The sequence below is a fragment of the Sus scrofa genome, chromosome 6 (assembly GCF_054392235.1).
Source record: "Sus scrofa isolate SSC_HxYL_T2T_F1_AM1 chromosome 6, Sscrofa_HxYL_maternal_Yorkshire_Landrace_v2.0, whole genome shotgun sequence".
Taxonomy (NCBI): Eukaryota; Metazoa; Chordata; class Mammalia; order Artiodactyla; family Suidae; genus Sus; species Sus scrofa.
In genome coordinates, this window is record NC_139388.1 from 143398889 (window position 1) to 143419651 (window position 20763).

The window sequence follows — 20763 nt, forward strand, 5'->3', positions numbered from 1 at the left end:
CCCCCTACGTGCGTCTCTCACGTAACCACGCCCCCGAAGCTCTCTGGCCTACCTGGGGAAAAAACAAGACCCGGCGAGCCCGAAGGTTTGCCTTGTTACCCTAGCAACGGTGTCTGGAACGGATAGATGGCCACCTAGCGATTTGTCCGAACTTGTGGGGTCTGGGCCGCTTGTTCCCAACTTTTAAGGCCTTGCAGCCCTGAAGACCCGGTGAGTGGTTCCGGCCGGGCGACGAAATTGCGAGAACTGATCCACTTAAGGAGAGGTCGAAATTACACCCCAGTTGCTAGCGTTCTCTCAAAAGAGATTCGTCCTTTGAAACGCTTGGTTTGTTTTAACCAGGAGCAGTTCCCAAGGACCTCTTGACAGTTAATTTCTGCCTCCTGGGTCGTCTTATGAAGTCATCTGCAGCAACCCCAGTTCCAGTTACACAGTCAGAACTTTTAAAATCTGTATTTCAGGAACCATAGCTTTGTGGCTTCTCTTCCCTTGCTGTTACTAAAGAGTAAGCCTCTCTACCTCTCTCAGTTTTAAGATCACTTAATAGGCTTTGAGAAGTTGTGTAAAATTTTGCAGTCAGGCCCTTATACTTTGTGAGATTTTGGTTGTTTCTCTGGCATCCTTTTGTATACAGAGGTTAATCTAGAACTTTCCATAGCATTTCGAGGAATAGTCAGCCCTATTGGATGTTTTTGGTAGCTATAAATAGGTACATTTCTTCTCTTGTAAAGCATCAAGTTTATGATGATTTTCACAGGTTATTCTAGTCATCTTTGCACATAAGAGAGCTATGAATCAGAGGATAGTGACATAGTCAAGGTTTCACAATTAGTAAGTAGTAGAGGGAAAATTTAAACAAGGTATTCCAAACTCAGAAATCATTCTCCCACACAATACAATTTAGCTTATTTGAAAAACTTGTCTTCATTAAAGTTTTCATTAGGAACATAGGCATTCAAGTCCTTAACAAGTTCTTACCATGAACTTAACTTGGTTTTTTCTTCTAAAGACTTTGGTATTTAATTCTGTACTTAGAAAGCATTTGAGGTAAAAGAGAGATTACTCTCATAGTTTTATTGTTTAAAAGCTTCTTTTTTGTTAATAAAACTTTAAAAAACCAAACATTATTAAGAACACTTGGAAAATATAGAAGAGGAGTGAAAAAAAGGGAAAGTATTAAGAGAAAAGGTGGGGGAGATGACAACAGCCTAAAGAAAGGATTTTTTTTTTCTCCTAATTGAAACAAAGCCATTGCAGGGTTTTTAGGTATCTTCCCTTGTGTTTGAAAGGAGCTCACAGAAATGTGCAAATAGACTGTAGTGGAGGGCAGAGCAAGGATGGAAGTAGGGAGAATGGATTGGAGGCTATAGCAGCTGCCAAATAGGTGAGAGTGGTGAAGCCTTGGCCAGGATGCTAACAGTGAGGGTGAGAAGTTGGTTAGAGTCTGGATATATGTCTGAAGGCATAATTAATACCATTTGCTAATGGAGTGGCTGTGGAATGTGAAGGAAAGAGAGGAGTTAAGGATAACTTTCTGAAGTATAGAGAGGCCATTAATTGAGATATGGAGAGAGGGACAGTTATTGAGTTAGTAGGGAGAGTCCAGAAATTTGGTTTGAGATGTGTTGAATAAACAGATGTACATGTATGCAGGGCATATGTAATGGGCGTTTGTTTGTATATGTGTTTGTTTGCATTATAGGGGAGCCTGGAGTTTGTGAGACAGGTCTGGGCTGGAGATCTAGTTTTAGGAATTGTCAGCATATGGAATTAATTTTTAAACTATGAAACTAGATGAGATCTTTAGGAAAGAATGGTCAGTAGAGCCTATAATCTTAGGGGGTTGTACGTACTAATGAGCTAAAGTAAGTATTGAAAAAGGTAACAAATAAGAAAAACTTCAGGTAGTGCTAAGAACTGTGATGGACTAAAATAGGGTGATGTAATAGACTCTATCAGATTGTTAAAAGTATGCTGGAGCATTTCTTGGACCTGGGAAGGTTTACTGTAAAAATGGATGTTATTTTTTTTTATATTATATTACATAAAATGTGCTGGGTGTAAATATACTATATCAGCTATTTTTTTTTTTGCCATTGTGTCTTTTCTGTTTTCATCAGATTTTCACTAATATTAATTTTTAAATTAAAAATTTAAAAATAGTGTATAATTTTTGAGTGGAAGTAAATTTCCTTGGCAGTTGATTGTAGCAAGAAAAAATGTCTAAGGACTTTAAGTTTACATGTTACATAATCAGACTGTGGGATATGGTTGTTTAAACAGGCATAAGCTACAAAGACTAGAAGAAAGTATGTCAATACAGCTTAGTAGTAAATGAAGTTTAGCAGTAAATGCGTTGTTTTGTTTACATGAAACACAATGGAATTGATGTGTTTGATCTTGGAGTCACATTTTAAAAGGAATATCAGGCAAACCAAATTATAATAAGTCGAAAGAAAGATATTCCTGGGCTTTTTTTTTTTTTTTTTTTTTCCTATTGGAGAATAGTGGAGATTGTCTGAAGAAGTGCCATATATTTTACATACCATTAATCTAACCTGTTATAAGTGAACAGTTTAATGATTTTTAGTAAATGTACTGAATTGTGCATCCATGACCACAATTCAAGTATAGAGTATTTCCATCATCCAAATAAGATGCCTTGTGCTTATTTACAATTATGTCTAGTTAGGTTATTTTTCTTACTATAGGCATAGCTATGACAGTTGTGTAAAAGTTGCAGAGAAACACATTAATTTTTTCAGCATCATAAAAAGAGGCTGAAACCAAATAGAGAGGGTCCTGGGTTATGCACCATGGAGCTCAGGTGTGTGATTTAGCCAGTTCAGGCTTGGGCTCTCATCTTTTCCAGTACTTGCGAATCAGCTTTCTAATTAACCACTCCTCCTTTTCTCCATTTCCCTCCCCTCCCCTCCCTCCCTTCCTTCCTTCCTTCCTTTCTTTTTCTGTCTTTTTAGGGCTGCACACATGGCATATGGAAGTTCCCAGGCTAGGGGTTGAATCAGAGCTTTAGCTGCCAGCCTACACTGCAGCCACAGGAACGCTATATCCGAGCTGCATCTGTGACCTACCCCACAGCTCACAGCAACACCAGATTCTTAACCCACTGAGCAAAGCCAGGGATTGAACCCATGTCCTCATGGATACTAGTCTAGTTCATTACCGCTGAGCCACAATGGGAACTCCACTCTCTTCCTCCTCTTACTCTTCCCAACATGGAATATAAAGCAAAAAAATAGCTTTTTTTTTTTTTTAACCATTTCCTTTCTTTGAATTTATTTGCTCAGCCAGCCTGTTCTCTACTTATTTCTTCACTGTTTTTTTCCCCCACTATACCTTATTGAAGGAACCCTTCACCCCTTTCTGGAGAGCAAAGGAAAACGTTTTTCCTCCAGACTTCTATTTTACTTCCCCTTTTAAAGTTTTTTAAAGACTATTTTTAGAGCAGTTCACAGCAAAATTGAGAAGATACAGAGGCTTACAGTATTTATGCATGTATACCCACACATGCATGGCCTCCCCCATTATCAACATCCTCCACCAGAGTGGTACATTTGTTTCAATTGATGAATCTATAGAGACACGTCATAATCACCCAAAGCTGGCCTTAGGATTCACTCTTGGTGTTTTATACTCTATGGGTTTGGACACAATATAATGTCATTGTTATAATACTATTCAGAATAGTTTCACTGTCCTAACAAATTCTCTGTGCTCTGCCTCTTTATTCCTCACTCCCAAATCCTGCAAAACCTGCCACCACTGATCTTTTTACTGTCTCTATGTTTTGCTTTCTCAAGAATGTATGTCATATGGGTGGAATCCTACAGAATGTAGCATTTTCATATTGGCTTCATTTGCATGGTAATATGCATTTAAGGTTACAGGATGTCTTTCCATTGCTTGATCGCTAATTTATGTTTAGCGCTGCCATTGTCTGGATGTACCACAGGTTATTTATTCATTCACCTACTGAAGGATGTCTTGATTCCTCCCAATTTGGTTGATTATGAATAAAGCTTCTGTAAATGTCCGTGTGCTGGGTTTTGTATGAAAATAAGTATTCAGGAGTTCCCGTCGTGGCGCAGTGGTTAACGAATCCGACTAGGAACCATGAGGTTGCGGGTTCGGTCCCTGCCCTTGCTCAGTGGGTTAAGGATCTAACGTTGCCGTGAGCTGTGGTGTAGGTTGCAGACGCGGCTCGGATCCCGCTTTGCTGTGGCTCTGGCGTAGGCTGGCGGCTACAGCTCCAATTCGACCCTTAGCCTGGGAACCTCCATATGCCGCGGGAGCGGCCCAAAGAAATAGCAAAAAGACAAAAAAAAAAAAAAAAGAAAAAGAAAAGAAGTATTCACCTCCTTTGGGTAAATAGCAAGAAATGCATTTACTTGATCTTAAGATAAAAGTGTATTTAGTTTTTTGAGAAACCCCCAACTTCTTTCCAGATTAGCTATACTATTTTGCACTCCTGCCATAACGAATGAAAGTTCCTGTTGTTCCACATCCTTGTCAGCAGTTTTTTTTTTTGTCAGTGTTAGACTTTGGCCATTCTTATAGGTATGTAATGCTAATTGTTTTTATTTGCATTTTCCCAATGACATATGATGAGAAACAACTTTCATATGCTTATATGAATTTGTGTATCTTCTTTGATGAAGTGTCTGTTGAGAGTTTTGGCTTATTTTTTAATCTGGTTGTTCATTTTCTTATTGTTGAATTTTAAGAGTTCTTTGTTTATTTTATATGTCTTTTATTAGATGGGTGATACACAAGGTTTTTTTTTTTTCCCAGTCTGTAACTTGTCTTCTCATTTGACATTACCTTTTGCAGACCATGTGTTTAATGTTAATGAACTACAGATTACACAATATTTCTCTCAAAGATTTTGCTTTTGATGGTGTATCTAACAAAATAATCATCACTCCTAATTTCACGTAGGTTTTCTCTAAGTTTTCTTCTACAAGTTTTAAAGTTTTATGTTTTACATTCATGTCATATATCCATTTTGAATTAACTTTTCTGAAGTTATAAAGTCTGTGTGCAGATTCATTTTTTTAATATGGATGTACAGCTGTTGTAGCACCATTTATTGAAAGTCTGTATCTTTGCTCCATTGTGTTGCTTTTTCTCTTTTGTCAAAGAGCAGTTGACTGTATACATCTCTGCCTTTTTCTAGGCTATTTTGTTCCACTTATCTAACTTTCTATTTTTTATTTTAATTTTTATTTTATGTTAGAGTATTGTTGATTTACAGTGTTGTGTTAGTTTCAGGCATACAGCAAAGTGATTCAGTTATTCATGTTTACTTTATTTTTCAGATTCTTTTCTGAGTTATAGAATATTAGTAGAGTTCTCTGAACTATATAGTAGGTCCTTGTTGATGTTGATGATCTATTTTATACACAGTAGTGTGTATATGTTACTCGCAACCTGGTAATTTATCCCTCCCCCACCAAGTTTTCCTTTTAGTAACTATAAGTTTCTTTTCAAGATCTGTGAGTCTGTTTCTGTTCTGCAAATAAGTTCATTTCTATACTTTTTATTAAGATTCCACATATAAGCGATGCCACATGATGTTTGTCTTTCTCTAACTTCCCTTTGTATGATAATCTCTAGATCCATCCATGTTGCTGCAAATGGCATTATTTCATTCTTTTTTTATGGCTAAGTAATATTCCATTGTATATGTGTACCACATTTTCTTTATCCGTTCCAGTCAGTGGACATTTAGGTTGCCTCCATTTTTTGGCTATTATAAATAGTGCTGAAGTAAAATTGGGGTGCATGTATCTTTTAAAATTATGGTTTTCTCCAGGTATATGCCCAGGAGTAGAATTGCTAGATCATATGGTGGCTCTATTTTTAGTTTTTTAAGGAACCTTTATACTCTTCTCCATGGTGGTTGTACCACGTTACATTCCCACCAAGAGTGTAGGAGGCTTTTTCACACCCTCTCCAGAATTGATTATTTGTAGACTTTTTGATGATGGACACTCTGACTGGTGTGAACTGATAGCTTCTTGTAGTTTCGATTTGCTTTTCTCTCATGATTAAAAATGTTGAACATCTTTTCATGTGCTTTTTTGACCATCTGTATGTCTTGGGAGAAATATCTACTTAGATCTTCTGTTTTGATTGGGTTGTTTGTTGTTTTGATAATGAGCTATATGAACTGTTTGTATATTTTGAAAATTTATACCTTATTTGTTCTATCATTTACAAATACTTTCTCCCATTCTGTAGGTTGTCTTTATGTTTTGTTTATGGTTTCCTTGACTGTGCAAAAGTTTTTAAGTTTAATTATGTATCATTTGTTTACTTTTTGTTTGTATTTTCATTATTTTAGGAGGTGGCTCCAAAAAGATAGTGCTGCAATTTATGTCAGAATGTGTTCTGCCTATGTTTTCCTCTAGGAATTTTGTAGTTACCCAGCCTTATATGTTTAGGTCTTTAATCCATTTTGAGTTTACTTTTATGTATGGTATTAGAGAATGTTCTAATTTAATTCTTTTACATGTAGCTGTCCAGCACTGCTTATTAAAAGGACTGTCTTGGGAGTTCCCATGTGGCTCAGCAGACACAAACCCAACTAGTATCCATGAGGATGCAGGTTTGATCCCTGGCCTTGCTCAGTGGGTTAAGGATCTGGTGTTGCCATGAGCTGTTGTCTAGGTTGCAGATGCAGCTTGGATCCTGTATTGCTGTAGCTGTGGCATAGGCTGGCAGCAATAGCTCTGATTTGACCCCTAGCCTAGGATCTTCCATATGCTGAGAGTGTGGTCCTAAAAAAAAAAAAAAATGAAAAAAAAGAAAAAATTATTTTCTCCACTGTATATTCTTGCCTCCTTTGATTAATTAACTGTAGTGGCATGGGATTATTTCTGGGCTTTCTGTCCTGTCCCATTGATCTATATTTCTCTTTTTGTGCCAGTGTCATACAATTTTGACAACTGTAGCTTTGTCACATAGACTGAAATCAGTGAGCCTGGATCCTCCAGGTCAGTTTTTCTTTCTTTGGGTTGCTTTGGCTATTTTGGGTCTTTTGTGTTTCCATACAAATTAAATTTTTTTTTGTTCAAGTCCTGTGAAAAATACCATTGATAGTTTGATAGGGATAGTCTTGAATCTGCAGATTGCCTTGGGGGGAGTATAGTAATTTTGATAATATGATCCAAGAGCATATATCTTTCCATCTATGACATCTTTGATTTCTTTCATCAGCATCTTAAAATTTTCAGAATACAGATCTTTTACCTCCTTATGTAGGTTTATTCCTAGATAATTTTTTTCTTCATGATGCTATGGTAAATTGGGATTGGTTCCTTAATTTCTCTTTCTGATCTTTTGTTGTTAGTGTGTAGCAATACAAGAAATTTCTGTGTATGAATTTTGTATCCTGAAACTTTACCAAATTCATTATTGAGTGCTAGTAGTTTTCTAATAGCATCTTTAGTATTTTCTAAGTATAGTGTCATGTTATCTGCAAACAGTGCTAGCTTTACTTCTTTTCCAGTTTGGTTCCTTTTATTTCTTTTCTTCTCTGATGGCTGTGGCTAGGACTTCCAAAACTATGTTGAATAAAAGTGGTAAGAATGCACATTCTTTTCTTGTTCCTGATCTTAGAGGAAACACTTTCAGCTTTCCACTGTTAGCTGTGCGTTTGTCATATATGGCTTTTATTACATTGAGGTAGGTTCCCTCTGTGATTACTTTCTGGAGAGTTTTTATCATAACTGGGTGTTGAATTTTGTCCAAAGCTTTTTCTGCATCTATTGAGATATTCATTATTTTTTTTAAATTTTTCAGATTGTTAATGTGGTGTATCACATAGATTGATTTGTATATTAATATGCAAAATATCAATTTGTATATTGAAGAATCCTTGCATCTCTGGGATAAATCCTACCTGATCATGATGTATGATCCTTTTAATGTATTGTTCAGTTCCTTTGCTAGTATTTTGTTGAGAATTTTTGTATCCATGCTTATCATTGATATTTACTTGTGATTTTTTTTTGTAATATCTTTGGTTTTGGTGTCAGAGTGATGTGACTTCATAGAATGAGCTTAAGAGTGTTCCTTTATTTGTAATTTTTTTGGAATAGTTTCATTAGAATAGGTATTAGCACTTCTATAAATGTTTGATAGAATTTGCCTGTGGAGCCCTGTGGTCCTGGACTTTTTTTTTGTTGGAAGTTTTAAAGTCACAGTTTCAGTTTCAGTACTTATGGTTGGTCCATTCATATTTTCTATTTCTTCCTGGTTCAGTCTTTGGAAGATTGTTCTTTTCTAAGAATTTGTCCATTTCTTCTAGGTTGTCGATTTTATTGGCATATAGCTTATAGTAGTCTCTTATGATGCTGTGTATTTTTGTGGTGTCAGTTGTAATTTCTCCTTTTTCTTTTCTAATTTCATTGATTTGATCCCTCTCCCTTTTCTTCTTGATGAATCTGGCTAAAGGTTTATTAATTTTTTTGTGTGTGTACAGAGGACTAGTTTTTAGTTTCGTTGATCTTTTCTACTGTTTTCTTTTTCTCTATTTCACTTATTTCTGTTTTGATCTTTATGATATCTTTCCTTCTGCTAACATTGGGTTTTGTTCTTTCTCTGTTGCTTTAGGTATAGGGTTAGGTTTTTTTGCTTGAGATTTTTATTTCCTGAGCTAAAATTGTATTGCTATAAACTTCTCTCTTAGAATTGTTTTTGCTGCATCCTATGGGTTTTGTATTGTTGTATTTTCATTTTTATTTGTCTCTAGGTATTTTTTTAAAAAATTTATTCTTTAATGTCTTCAATAATCCATTGGTTGGGTAGTAACATTGGTTAGCCTTCATTTGTTTGTATTTTTTTTTACATTTTTTTCTTTTAGTTGATTTTTTTGGTCTGTTTTCTTTTTAGGGCTGCACCTATGGCATATGAAAGTTCCCAGGCTAGGGGTCAAATTGGATTTGCAGCTGCTGGCCTACAGCACAGCCACATCAATGTGAGATCTGAGCCACATCTGTGACCTATGCTGAAGCTTGTGGACATGCTCTATCCTTAACCCACTGAGTGAGTCCAGGTATTGAACCTGCATCCTCCTGGATACTATGTCAAGTTCTTAACCCACTGAGACAAAACAGGAACTCCTTTTACTTGATTTCTAATCTCAGTGTTGTGTTCAGAGAATTTAAAATTACAATTTTCTTAAATTTACCAAGGCTCACTTTGGGGCCCAGCATGTGGTCTGTCCTGGAGAATGTTCCATATGCACTTGAGAAAAATGTATGTCACATAAATATCCAGTTAAATACATCTGGTCTAATATGTCTTTTAAGGGTGTGTTTCCTTATTGAAAAGTCAGGATGACCTGTCCTTTGATGTAAGTGGGGTGTTAAAAGTTCCCTACTATTATTGTGTCACTATAAATTTCTCCTTTCATGGCTCCAGGTATTTGCCTTATCTGTTGAAGTGCTCCTATGTTGGATGCATAGATATTTATATTGTCATATATTCTTCTTGCATTGACCCCCTTCATCATTAGGTAGAGTCATTCTTTGTCTGTTGTAATATTCTTTATTTGAAAATCTATTTCTGATCTGAATATTATTATTCCACCTTTTGTTTTGATTTTCATTTATGTGGAATACCTTTTTCCATCCCCTCACTTTCAGTCTATGTGGGATCTTAGATCTGAAGTGAGTCTCTTGTAGACAGCATATATATGGATCTTGTTTTTGTATCCATTCAGCCAGTCTCTGTCTTTTGGGTGGAACATTTATTCTGACTGCATTTAAGGTAACTATGGATATGTATGTTCTTATTGCCATTTTGTTAATTGTTTTAGATTTGTTTTTGTAAGTCTTTTTTCATCCTTTCCTCTTCTGTTCTCTTCTTTTGTGACTTGATGATTATCTTTAATGTTGTATGTGGATTTGTTTTTCCTTTTTGTGTTTCTATTGTAGATTTTGGTTTGAGTTTTTGTGTTTGAGAGTTTTATCATGAATAGCTGTTAGATTGTGTCAAAGCTTTTGACATGATCACATGGTTTTTCTTATTTAGTTTGTTGGTGTGATGGAATTTCATTAATTGGTTTTTTGAATATTGAAACTGTCTTGCATACCTGGCATAAATCCAGCTTTGTAGTAGGTGTGTGATTCTTTTTATATATTGTTGGATTTGATTTACTAGTTTTGCTATTACTATATGAATAGACCTGTAAGAGGATGACATTGTGAGGACTGGTATAGAGTGGGGCCCTGACATAGTACAGTAAGTGAGACCCATGCATTCCAGCATCCCAGCTAAACCTACTTTTGTGCTATCTTTGCAAATGTTTCACATGTGTAAATCAGCCACCCTGGAGATTGTTGGTTTGGATAAGCCCCGCAAGACTGAATCTCAGGTCCCTATCACTTGGAATAGAACTGCCCACTTAAACCAAGTCAACCTTCAAATCTGAGAAGTAATAAATTGTGAATTTTTTTTTTAAAGCCAGTATGTTTTAGGGTGCTCTGTTACATAGCATAAATAAATGAAAAAAAAATGTGCGGTCTTTTTTGTAGAACATTGGATATTTGTTGTGGAGAATTAGCATTGAAGGATTTCAAGGAATTAACAGAATTTTACCTGATAGATACTTCATTATTTGTATTCGGAAATCTTTTTTAAAGCACTATTGAGGTTAATTGACATATATCATTGTATAAGTTTAAGGTGTAAAGTATGATAATTTGGTACACATGTGTTTGTAAAATGATTATCACGATATGGTTAGTTACCACATTTATTGCCTCATTATAATAACCTGCTTTGTGTATGTATGAAAAGACATGTATGATATACTCTCTTAGTAACTTTTTTAAGTATATAATATGGTATTTTTAACTGTAGTTATGATATTGTATGTTATATCCCTAGAACTTACTCATAAGTGAAAGTTTGTTCCCCTTGACTAGCACCTCTCTGTTTCCTACACCCTATTTTGGCCACTGCTGACAGCTGCCAGTTTTATTCTTTGATTACATAAGTTCAACCATTTTGGATTCCACATTAAGGAAGGTAATAATAGTATTTTTTTTTCTACTGACTTACTTCACTTAATGTAAAGTCTTCAAGATTTATAGTGTAGAAAATGGCACAATTTCCTTCTTCCTTATGGCTGAATAATATTCATTGTGTGTATGTGTTTATATAAAATGGATATCACATTTTTCTTTAGCTATTCCCCTATCAACAGGCATTTCAGTTCCTTCCAAGTGTTAGCCATTGTGACTAATGACCACGGGGATACACTTACATCTACAAAATAGTTACTTCATTTCTGGGGGATATTATGCAGAATGGGGTTAACTATATCACATGATAGTTTCAGTTTTAGTTTTTTGAGGAACTTCATACTGTTTTACATATGGCTGCACCAATTTACATTCCCACCAACAGTAGATAAGGGTTCCTCTTTCTTTATATCTTTAGCAACACTTATTTCTTATCTTTTTGAATATAGTCATTTTAACATGTGAGACAATACTGTGGTTTGATTTTCATTTCTGAAGTGATCAGTGTTGTTGAACACCTTTTTAATGTATGTGTTCACAATGTTATGTCTTTGGAGAAACATCTATTCAGGTCCTTTGCCTGCTTTTAATCACGTTATTATTTTCTGTTGATTTGTATGAGTTTCTTTTATATTTTGGATGTTAACCCTTTATCAGATATATGATTTGCAAATATTTTTTCCCATTGTATAGCTGCCTCCTTATTCTTTGTTGTTCACTTGCTTGTTTTACTGTGCAGGAAATTTTTAGTTTGATGTAGTCATAGGTGTTGCTATTTGCTTTTGTTGTCTTTGCTTTTGGTGTCATATCCAAAAAAATCATTACCAAGACAAATGTAAAAGGAGCTTTCTTCTGGAAGTTTTATGGCTTCTGGTCTTAAAGTCTTTAATACATTTCCAGTCATTTTTGTGAGTTATGTGAGACATAGGTCCAAAATCATTCTTTTGCACTTGAACATCCAGTTTTCCCAGCCCCATTTATTGAAGGTACTGTCTTTTCCTTACTGAGTGTTGGTTCTTTTGCCATATATTAGTTTATTATATATTGATGGGTTTATTTCTTGGCTCTCATTTTATTTTTGCATTGTTCTATGTGGCAGTTTTTTTTTTTTTTTTTTTTTTTGCCTTTTGCCTTTTGCCTATTCTAGGGCTGTTCCCGCAGCATATGGAGGTTCCAAGGCTAGGGGTCCAATCAGAGCTGCAGCCACTGGCCTACGCCAGAGCCACAGCAATGCAGGATCCAAGCCGCATCTGTGACTACACCACAGCTCACGGCAATGCCAGATCCTTAACCCACTCTGCAAGTCTGGGGATAGAACCTGCAACCTCATGGTTCCTAGTCAGATTCGTTAACCACTGAGCCACTACAGGAACTCCTATGTGGCAGTTTTTATACCTGTAACATACTGTTTTGATTACTCTAACTTTGCAATATGTTTTGAATTCAGGAAGCATGAGGCCTCAAACTTTGTTCTTCTGTCCCAAGATTATTTTGCTTGTTTGGTTTTTATTTTCTGATGTGGTCCCATATGAATTTCAGGATTGCTATCCCTATTTCTGTGAAAAATGTCATTGGGAGTTCCCGTCGTGGCGCAGTGGTTAACGAATCCGACTAGGAACCACGAGGTTGCGGGTTCGGTCCCTGCCCTTGCTCAGTGGGTTAACGATCCGGCGTTGCCGTGAGCTGTGGTGTAGGTCGCAGACGCGGCTCGGATCCCACATTGTTGTGGCTCTGGCGTAGGCTGGTGGCTACAGCTCCGATTCAACCCCTAGCCTGGGAACCTCCATATGCCGCGGGAGCGGCCCAAGAAATAGCAACAACAACAACAACAACAACAACAACAACAACAAAAGACAAAAAAAAGACAAAAAAAAAATGTCATTGGAATTTTGATAGAGATTGCATTGAATCTATAGATGACTTGGGTAGTATGCTCATTTTAAGAATATTAACTATTCTAATCACTGAACACAGTCTTCTTTCCAGTTATTTGTTTCTTCTTCAGTTTCTTTCCTTAATGTCTTAGAGTACTCAGTGAACAGATTTTTTTACCTCCTTATTTAAATTTATTCCTAAGTATTTTATTATTTTTGATGCTATTATAATGGAGTTGTCTTCTTTTTTCCTAGATAGTTCACTGCTAATTTATATAAAATGCAGTGAAGTTTTATATGTTGATTTTGTGTCATATAACTCTACTGTATTTTTATGTTCTAATACTTTTTTAATGGAATCTTTAGGATTTTCTGTGTTTAACATCATTTGCAAACAGACACTTTTAACTTTTTCCTTTCTGATTTGGATGCCTTTTATTTCTTTTTATTGCCTGATCACTCTAGCTAGGATATCCATAATTATGTGGAATAGGAATGGTGAGAGTGGACACTTTATCCTCCTGTGATTTTAAAGGAAAGCTTTCAACATTTCTGCATTGAATATGATATTAGCTTTAAGCGTATCATTTATGGCATCTTTTATGTTGAATTGCAGTCCTTTTGTGCCACTTTATTTAGAATTTTTATCACATAAGAATGTTAAATTTTTGTTAAATGATTTTTCTACATCTGTTTATATGAGCATATGATTTTTGTCCTTCATTCCATTAATGAGGTTTATCACATTGATTTACATTGTTGAATCATCTTTGCAGCCCTGTATTGCTCCTTAATTTCACTTAACTCTACTTATCAGCCTTTCCCGCAAATATTATCACTATTCCAACTTGATGGTTTATTATTCAATGCTCTTATTAGTATCTCTTAACTAAAATTATAATACGAAGTATGTTAGGGTATAGTTTTCTATATTTGTCTTAGTCATATTTCCCAGAGGTGATGTTTTTATCTCAACTGTTTCACTGAATTTCATGTTCTTTAAGTATTCCAGGAAAAATAAAAATTTGCTTCCTCTTACTGATTATTTCACTGGTGATGGCAATGATAGATTTTTTTGGTTGTAGTTTTATATAGGTTATATATTTTAAATGCTTCAGGGTAGAAGGTTTTATGGAAATTATATTTTTAAAAATCTTATCTTTCTTTTTATTCTTACTACCTATTAGAAAATATTTTTGTCTTCAGATAGATTTATTTTAGAAAGCTGAAAACTTTCAAAATTTACCATTTTTCTTAGATGTTTCATGGAACAATCACAGAAGAGCTAACCAGTCATAAAGAATGGAGTCACTATAATGAAAATATAATAGAAGATCAAAAAGATTTTGTCCTTGTGAAGTTCAATGGACTTCATTTAAAGTCTATGGAAGGTTTTCAATCTTATATCTCTCTTAGAGTATGCATCTTCTCAAACAATTTTATTACAGATATTCATCCACTTCAAAGTTGTATAAAATTAGTCAAACTTGATCTCCATGGAAATCAGGTAAGCAATAACATTTTCACATATTTTCATGTAAATGAAGTTGATATTTAATAAGCACTTATGTTTATGCACAGTATTTCTCCAAGGAAGTCTTTTATGTGATATGTAAACAATTTATATAAAATAAATAAATACATATATATTTAAACCCAAAATTTTAAATATAAGTAATCATTTCAATCTAAAATATATAAACCAACAGCATGTGATTTGGTTTATTTTACTTCTTATAGTCTGGATTAAGAATACTTCTTGACTCATTTTTTTAAATGACACATAACTGGTCTATAGCATTATATTAATTTTAAGTGTACAACATAATGATTCAATATTTGTGTATATTGCAAAATGATCACAGTAAGTCAACATACATACTAAAGGCTTAGCAGGTTAAAGATCTGGTCTTGTCAGTGGTGTGGCGTGGGTTTGATCCCTGGCCCAGGAACTTCTGCATGCCATGGGCATGGCCAAAAATAATATGTCACTAAAGAGTTACATTTATTTTGCTTGTGATGAGAACTTTTAAAATCTACTCTCTTAGCAACTTTCAAATGTATTATCCAGTATTCTTAACAAATATATCTGTTGCTGTATGTTATATCCCCAAGACTTACTTATCTTATAACTGAAAGTTTGTACCTTTTGAGCATCTTCACCCATTTTACCCTCTCCCTCTGCCTCTGAGTCATCAGTGTGTTTTCTGTATCTGAGAATTGGGTTTTTATTCATTTGTTTTATTTATTTTTTTAGATTCCACATAATATAAGTGAGATCATATGGTACTTGTTTTTCTCTGTCTGACATTTCATTTAATATAATGTCCTCAGTCTTCATCATGTTGTTGCAAATAACACGATTTCATTCTCTTTTTATGACAAATATTCCACTGTGTATGTATGTCACATATTCTTTATTTGTTCACACCTAGATAGTCACTTAGGTGTTTTCCATGTCTTGGCTATTGTAAATAATGCTGCAGTAAACATGGGGGTGCATGTGTACTTTTCAGTTAGCATTTTGTTTCCTTGAAATAAATACCTAGAAGTAGAATTGTTGTATCACATGGCAGTTTTATTTTGAATTTTTTGAGCAAACTTCATGATGTTTTTCCATAGTGGCTACACCAATTTACAATCTCACGAATACTATACAAGGCTCCCTGTTTTCCACATCTTTGACAACACCTGATATTTCTTGTATTTTTGATAATAACCATTCTAACAGGTGTGAGGTCATCTCATTGTGACTTTGATATGCAGTAACCTGATGGTTGGCAATGTTGACTACCTTGTCATATTAATTTAGATTCTCTGCCTGTTTTTCAGTTGGATTGTTTTTTTTTTTTTTGCTATCATCACGTGAATTCTTTATATATTTTGTGTATTAGCCCTTTCTCAGATGTGTGATTTGCAAATATGTTCTCCCATTCAGTAGATTGCCTTATTAATGGTTTCCTTTACTTTGTAGAAGCTGTTTAGTTTGGCATTGTATCGCCTGTTCAGTTTTGCTTTTTTGCCTTCACTTTTGGTGTCAAATTGAAAAATCATTGCCAAGACCAATGTCAAGGTCATATGGTATTTATCCTTTGTTTTGTTAATGTGGAGTATCACATTGTTTTGACCCCTTAATTTTATTATGTAAGGAATGTATTTTGTTTTATCTTTATTTTTAATGATTTTTATTTTTACCATTAAAGTTGTTTTATAGTGTTCTGTCAGTTTTCTACTGTATAGCAAAATGACCAAGTCACACACACACACATATATATTCATTCTTTTTTTCACATTATCCACCATCATGTTCCATCACAAGTGACTAGATATAGTTCCCTGTGCTATAGAGCATGATCTCATTACTTATCTACTCCAAATGCAATAGTTTGGATCTATTAACCCCAGACTCCCAGTCCATCCCACTCCCACCTCCTCCCCGTCCCCCTTGACAAACACAAGTCTGTTCTCCATGTCCATGAATTTCTTTTCTGTGGAAAAGTTCACTTGTGCCATATATTGGATTCCAGATATAAGTGATATCATATGGTATTTGTCTTTCTCTTTGTGAGTTACTTCACTTAGTATGAGAGTCTCTAGTTCCATACATGTTGCTGCAAATGGCATTATTTTGTTATTTTTTTAAGGCTGAGTAGTATTCCATTGTGTATATATACCACATCTGCTAATCCATTCATCTTTCAATAGACATTTAGGTTGTTTCCATGTCTTGGCTATTGTGAATAGTGTTGCAGTGAACATATGGGTCAATGTGTCTTTTTCAAGGAAAGTTTGGTCTGGAAATATGCCCAAGAGTGGGATTGCTGGGTCATATGGTAATTCTATATTTAGTTTCCTAAGGTGCCTCCATACTATTTTCCACAGTGGTTATACCAATTTATATTCTCACCAGCAGTGTAGGAGGGTTCCCTTTACTTCACACCCCCTCCCGGCATCTGTTATTTGTGGACTTATTAATGATGCATTCTGACTTGTGTGAGGTGGTACCTAATTGTAATTTTGATTTGCATTTCTTTAATAATCAGTGATGTTGAGCATTTTTTCATGTTCCTGTTGGCCATCTGTATATCTTCTTTGGAGAAATGTCTGTTCAGGTCTTTGGCCCATTTTTCAATTGTGTTGTTGGGTTTTTTTGCTGTTGAGTTGTATAAGTTGTTTGTATATTTTAGAGATTAGGCCCTTGTCAGTTGCATTGTTTGCAACTGTCTTCTCCCATTCCATAGGTTGTCTTTTTGTTTTTTATGGTTTTATTTGCTATTCAAAAGCTCATCAGTTTGATTAGGTTCCTTTGGTTTATTTTTGCTTTTATTTCTGTTGCCTTGGGAGACTTACCTAAGAAAACATTTTTAAGGTTGAAGTCAGACAATGTTTTACCTATGTTCTCCTCTTGGAGTTTGATGGTCTTTAAGCCATTTTGAGTTTATTTTTGTGGATGGTGTGAAGTTGTGTTCCAGTTTCATTGATTTATATCCAGATGTCCAGTTTTCCCATCGCCAATTGTTGAAAAGGCTGTCTTTTTCCCATTTTATATTCTTGCCTCCTTTGTCAAAGATTAATTGACCATAGGTGTCTGGGTTTATTTTCTGCATTCTCAATTCTCTTCCATTGGTCTGTATGTCTATTTTGGTACCAGTACCATGCTGTTTTGCTTACTGTAGCTTTTAATATTGCCTGAAGTCAGGAAGAGTTAACCTCCTGCTTGTTTTTTATTCCTCAGGTTGCTTTGGCAATTCTGAGTCTTTTATGGTGCCATATAAAATTTGGATTATTTGTTCTAGTTCTGTGAAAAATGTCACAGGTAATTTGATAGAGATTGCTTTGAATCTATATTTGCTTTGGGTGGTAAGGGCGTCTTTACTTTATGTTAATTCTTCCAACCCAGGATCATGGAATATCTTTCCATTTCTTTGAATCCTCTTTAATTTCCTTGATTTATGTTTTTTAGTTCTCAGCATATATCTTTCACTTCCTTGGACAGGATTATTCCTAGGTATTTAATTTTGGGGTGAGTGATTTTAAAAGGTATTATATTTTTTTATTCCTTTTCTAATATTTCATTGTTAGTATACAGAAATACACCCAATTTCTGAATGTTAATCTTGTATCCTGCTACTTTGCTGAATTCGTTTATCAGTTTGAGTAATTTTTTTGTGGAGTCCTTAGTGTTTTCTATATATAGCACCATGTTATCTACATACAGTGACTCTTTTACCTCTTCTCTTCCAATCTGGATACCTTCAATGGCATGAAACTAGAAATCAACCACAGGAAAAGAAATAAGGAAATACTAACTACATGGACACTAAACAACATGCTACTGAAAAAACCAATGGGTCATTGAGGAAATCAAAAAGAAAATTAAAAAATACCTCGAAACAAATGATAATGAAGACACAATCATTCAAAGTCAATGGGATACTGCAAAAGTAGTGCTTAGAGGGAAATTCATAGTGATACAGACCTTCCTCAAAAAAGAAGAAAAATCTCAAATCAACAACTTAACCCAGCACCTAAATGAATTAGAAAAAGAAGAACAAACAACCTCAAGTCATCAGAAGGAAGGAAATCATAAAAATCAGAAAAGAAATCAATAAAATAGAGATTCAAAATACAATAGAAAAAAATCAGTAAAACCAGCTGGTTCTTTGAAAATATAAACAAAATTGACAAACTTCTGGCTAGACTCACCATAAGAGGAGAGAAAAAATCCAAATAAACAAAATAAGAAATGAAAAAGGAGAAATCTCAAAAGATACTGCAGAAATACAAAAACGTAAGAGAATTCTATGAACAATTATATGCCAACAAATTTGACAACCTCAAAGAAATGAACAATGAGGACTTATAGCCCACCAAAACTGAATCGAGAAGCAATAGATCAACTGAACAGACTGATCACTAGAAACGAAATTGAATATGTCATAAAAACACTCCCTACAAACAAAAGTCCAGGATCAGATGGCTTCACAGGCGAATTCTACCAAACATACAAAAAAGTACTTAATACCAATCCTTCTTAAACTTTTGCAAAAGGTTGAAGAGGTAGGAACACTCCCAAAGACACTCTATGAAGCCATCATCACCCTAATACCAAAACCAGACAAAGATACTCCCAAAAAAAGAAAATTATAGGCCAACATTTTGATGAATGTGGAGGCAAAAATAGTCAAAAAAATTTTAGTCAACCAAACCCAACAACATATAAAAAGATCATTTACCACAACCAAATGGGATTCATCCCAGGTTCACAAGGATGGTTCAACATTTGCAAATCAATCAATGTCATACACCACATTTACCAAAAAAAAGTAAAAAAGCACATGATCATCTCACTAGATGCAGAAAAAGCATTTGACAAAGTCCAACATCCATTCATGATAAAAACTCTTACCAAAGTGGGTATAAAGGGAACGTACCTTAGCATAATAAAAGCCATTTATGACAAACCCATAGCTAATATTATACTCAATGGAGAAAAGCTGAAAGCCCTCCCACTAACACATGGAACAAGATAACGATGCCGTCTCTCACCACTTTTACTCAACATAGTATTGGATGTCCTAGCCACAGCAATTAGATAAAGGAATGTATGTTAGAAATGTTTAAAGAGGGCTTATTATAAAGGAACTTTTATTGAATTGAATATATCTTTTTATTTAGTTACACTGTTAATTACAGATGCATAGTGTATTTTGGTTTACTCCAGTCATCATTTGGGTAATAAGGAATTCTGCTTTTGCTTACTGATGAGAAATTTGCTATTTGGGAAGATATTGAATTATATAAGTTGTTTAATGTTTTTCCTTTCTCAACATAATTCATCTAAAATTTATATCTATATTTAAAGAATTATCATTAATAATATTTCAGATAAAGAGTCTACCAGAATCCAAATTTTGGAGTGGATTGAAGAACTTAAAACTTCTCTATCTTCATGACAATGGGTTTGCAAAGTTAAGGAATGTATGTGTGTTATCTGCCTGTCCAAGCCTCATTGCCCTTACTATGTTTGATTGTCCAGTAAGCCTTAAAAAAGGATATAGACATGTTCTTGTCAACGGTATATGGCCTCTCAAGGCACTGGATCATCATGTGATTTCTGATGAAGAAATAATTCAGAACTGGCATCTTCCTGAAAGATTCAAAGCATATAACCACAGACTTTTCTTTAATTTCTGCCCTTCTTTGAAAAAGGTAATTGGCTTAATTAGAGTTTCATTTTAAAGAAATGTTTGGGAGTAAAGTTTTAGCTTTTAAATTATGTACCTAAATTATATAAACCAATATCTTATATTCCAGGTCAAATATTTTTTCTTCTTTGTTTTCTTATAGAATTTAAAAAATTTTTATCTATGAAGTTTAGATCTTTCATCCAGAATGAATTTTTATATGGTGTGGAGTAAGGGTCCAAGTTCGTTTTTTTGCATTTGGAAATTCAATTATACCAGCCCCAATTCCCCAGTGAATTGCCTCAATATTTTCTGTTAAAAATCATTTGGCCATAAATGTAAGAATTTACTTCTAGACTCTCAATTATATTCCAGTTGTCTGTATGTCTATCCTTATGCTATACTATGTAGTCTTGGTTACTGTAGCTTTGTAGTTAAGCTTCAAAATAGGAAAGTGTGAGTTCTGCAGCTTTGTTTTTGTTTTTCAACATTTTTTCCTTTGGCTATTCAGGATACATTGTATTTACAAATTAATTTTAGAAACAGCTTATCAGTTTCTGTGATGAGTCTTGCTGGGATAGTAATAAGGATTACATTGAATTTATAAATCAATTTATGTAGAATTACCATCTTTATAATAGAGAG

At 34.5% G+C, this 20763-nt stretch overlaps 1 protein-coding gene across 1 annotated transcript in view; it reads left to right on the forward strand.

The window, feature by feature from the left end:
• The first annotated feature begins 40 nt into the window (after positions 1–40).
• LRRIQ3 (leucine rich repeats and IQ motif containing 3) overlaps positions 41–20763 on the forward strand; it is a 191724-nt gene continuing 171001 nt past the window's right edge. The window contains 3 exon segments of the mRNA XM_084964693.1: positions 41–210; positions 14190–14438; positions 19820–20143. Of these exon segments, the coding sequence (XP_084820819.1) occupies positions 14190–14438; positions 19820–20143 (573 nt within the window). The 5' untranslated portion in view covers positions 41–210.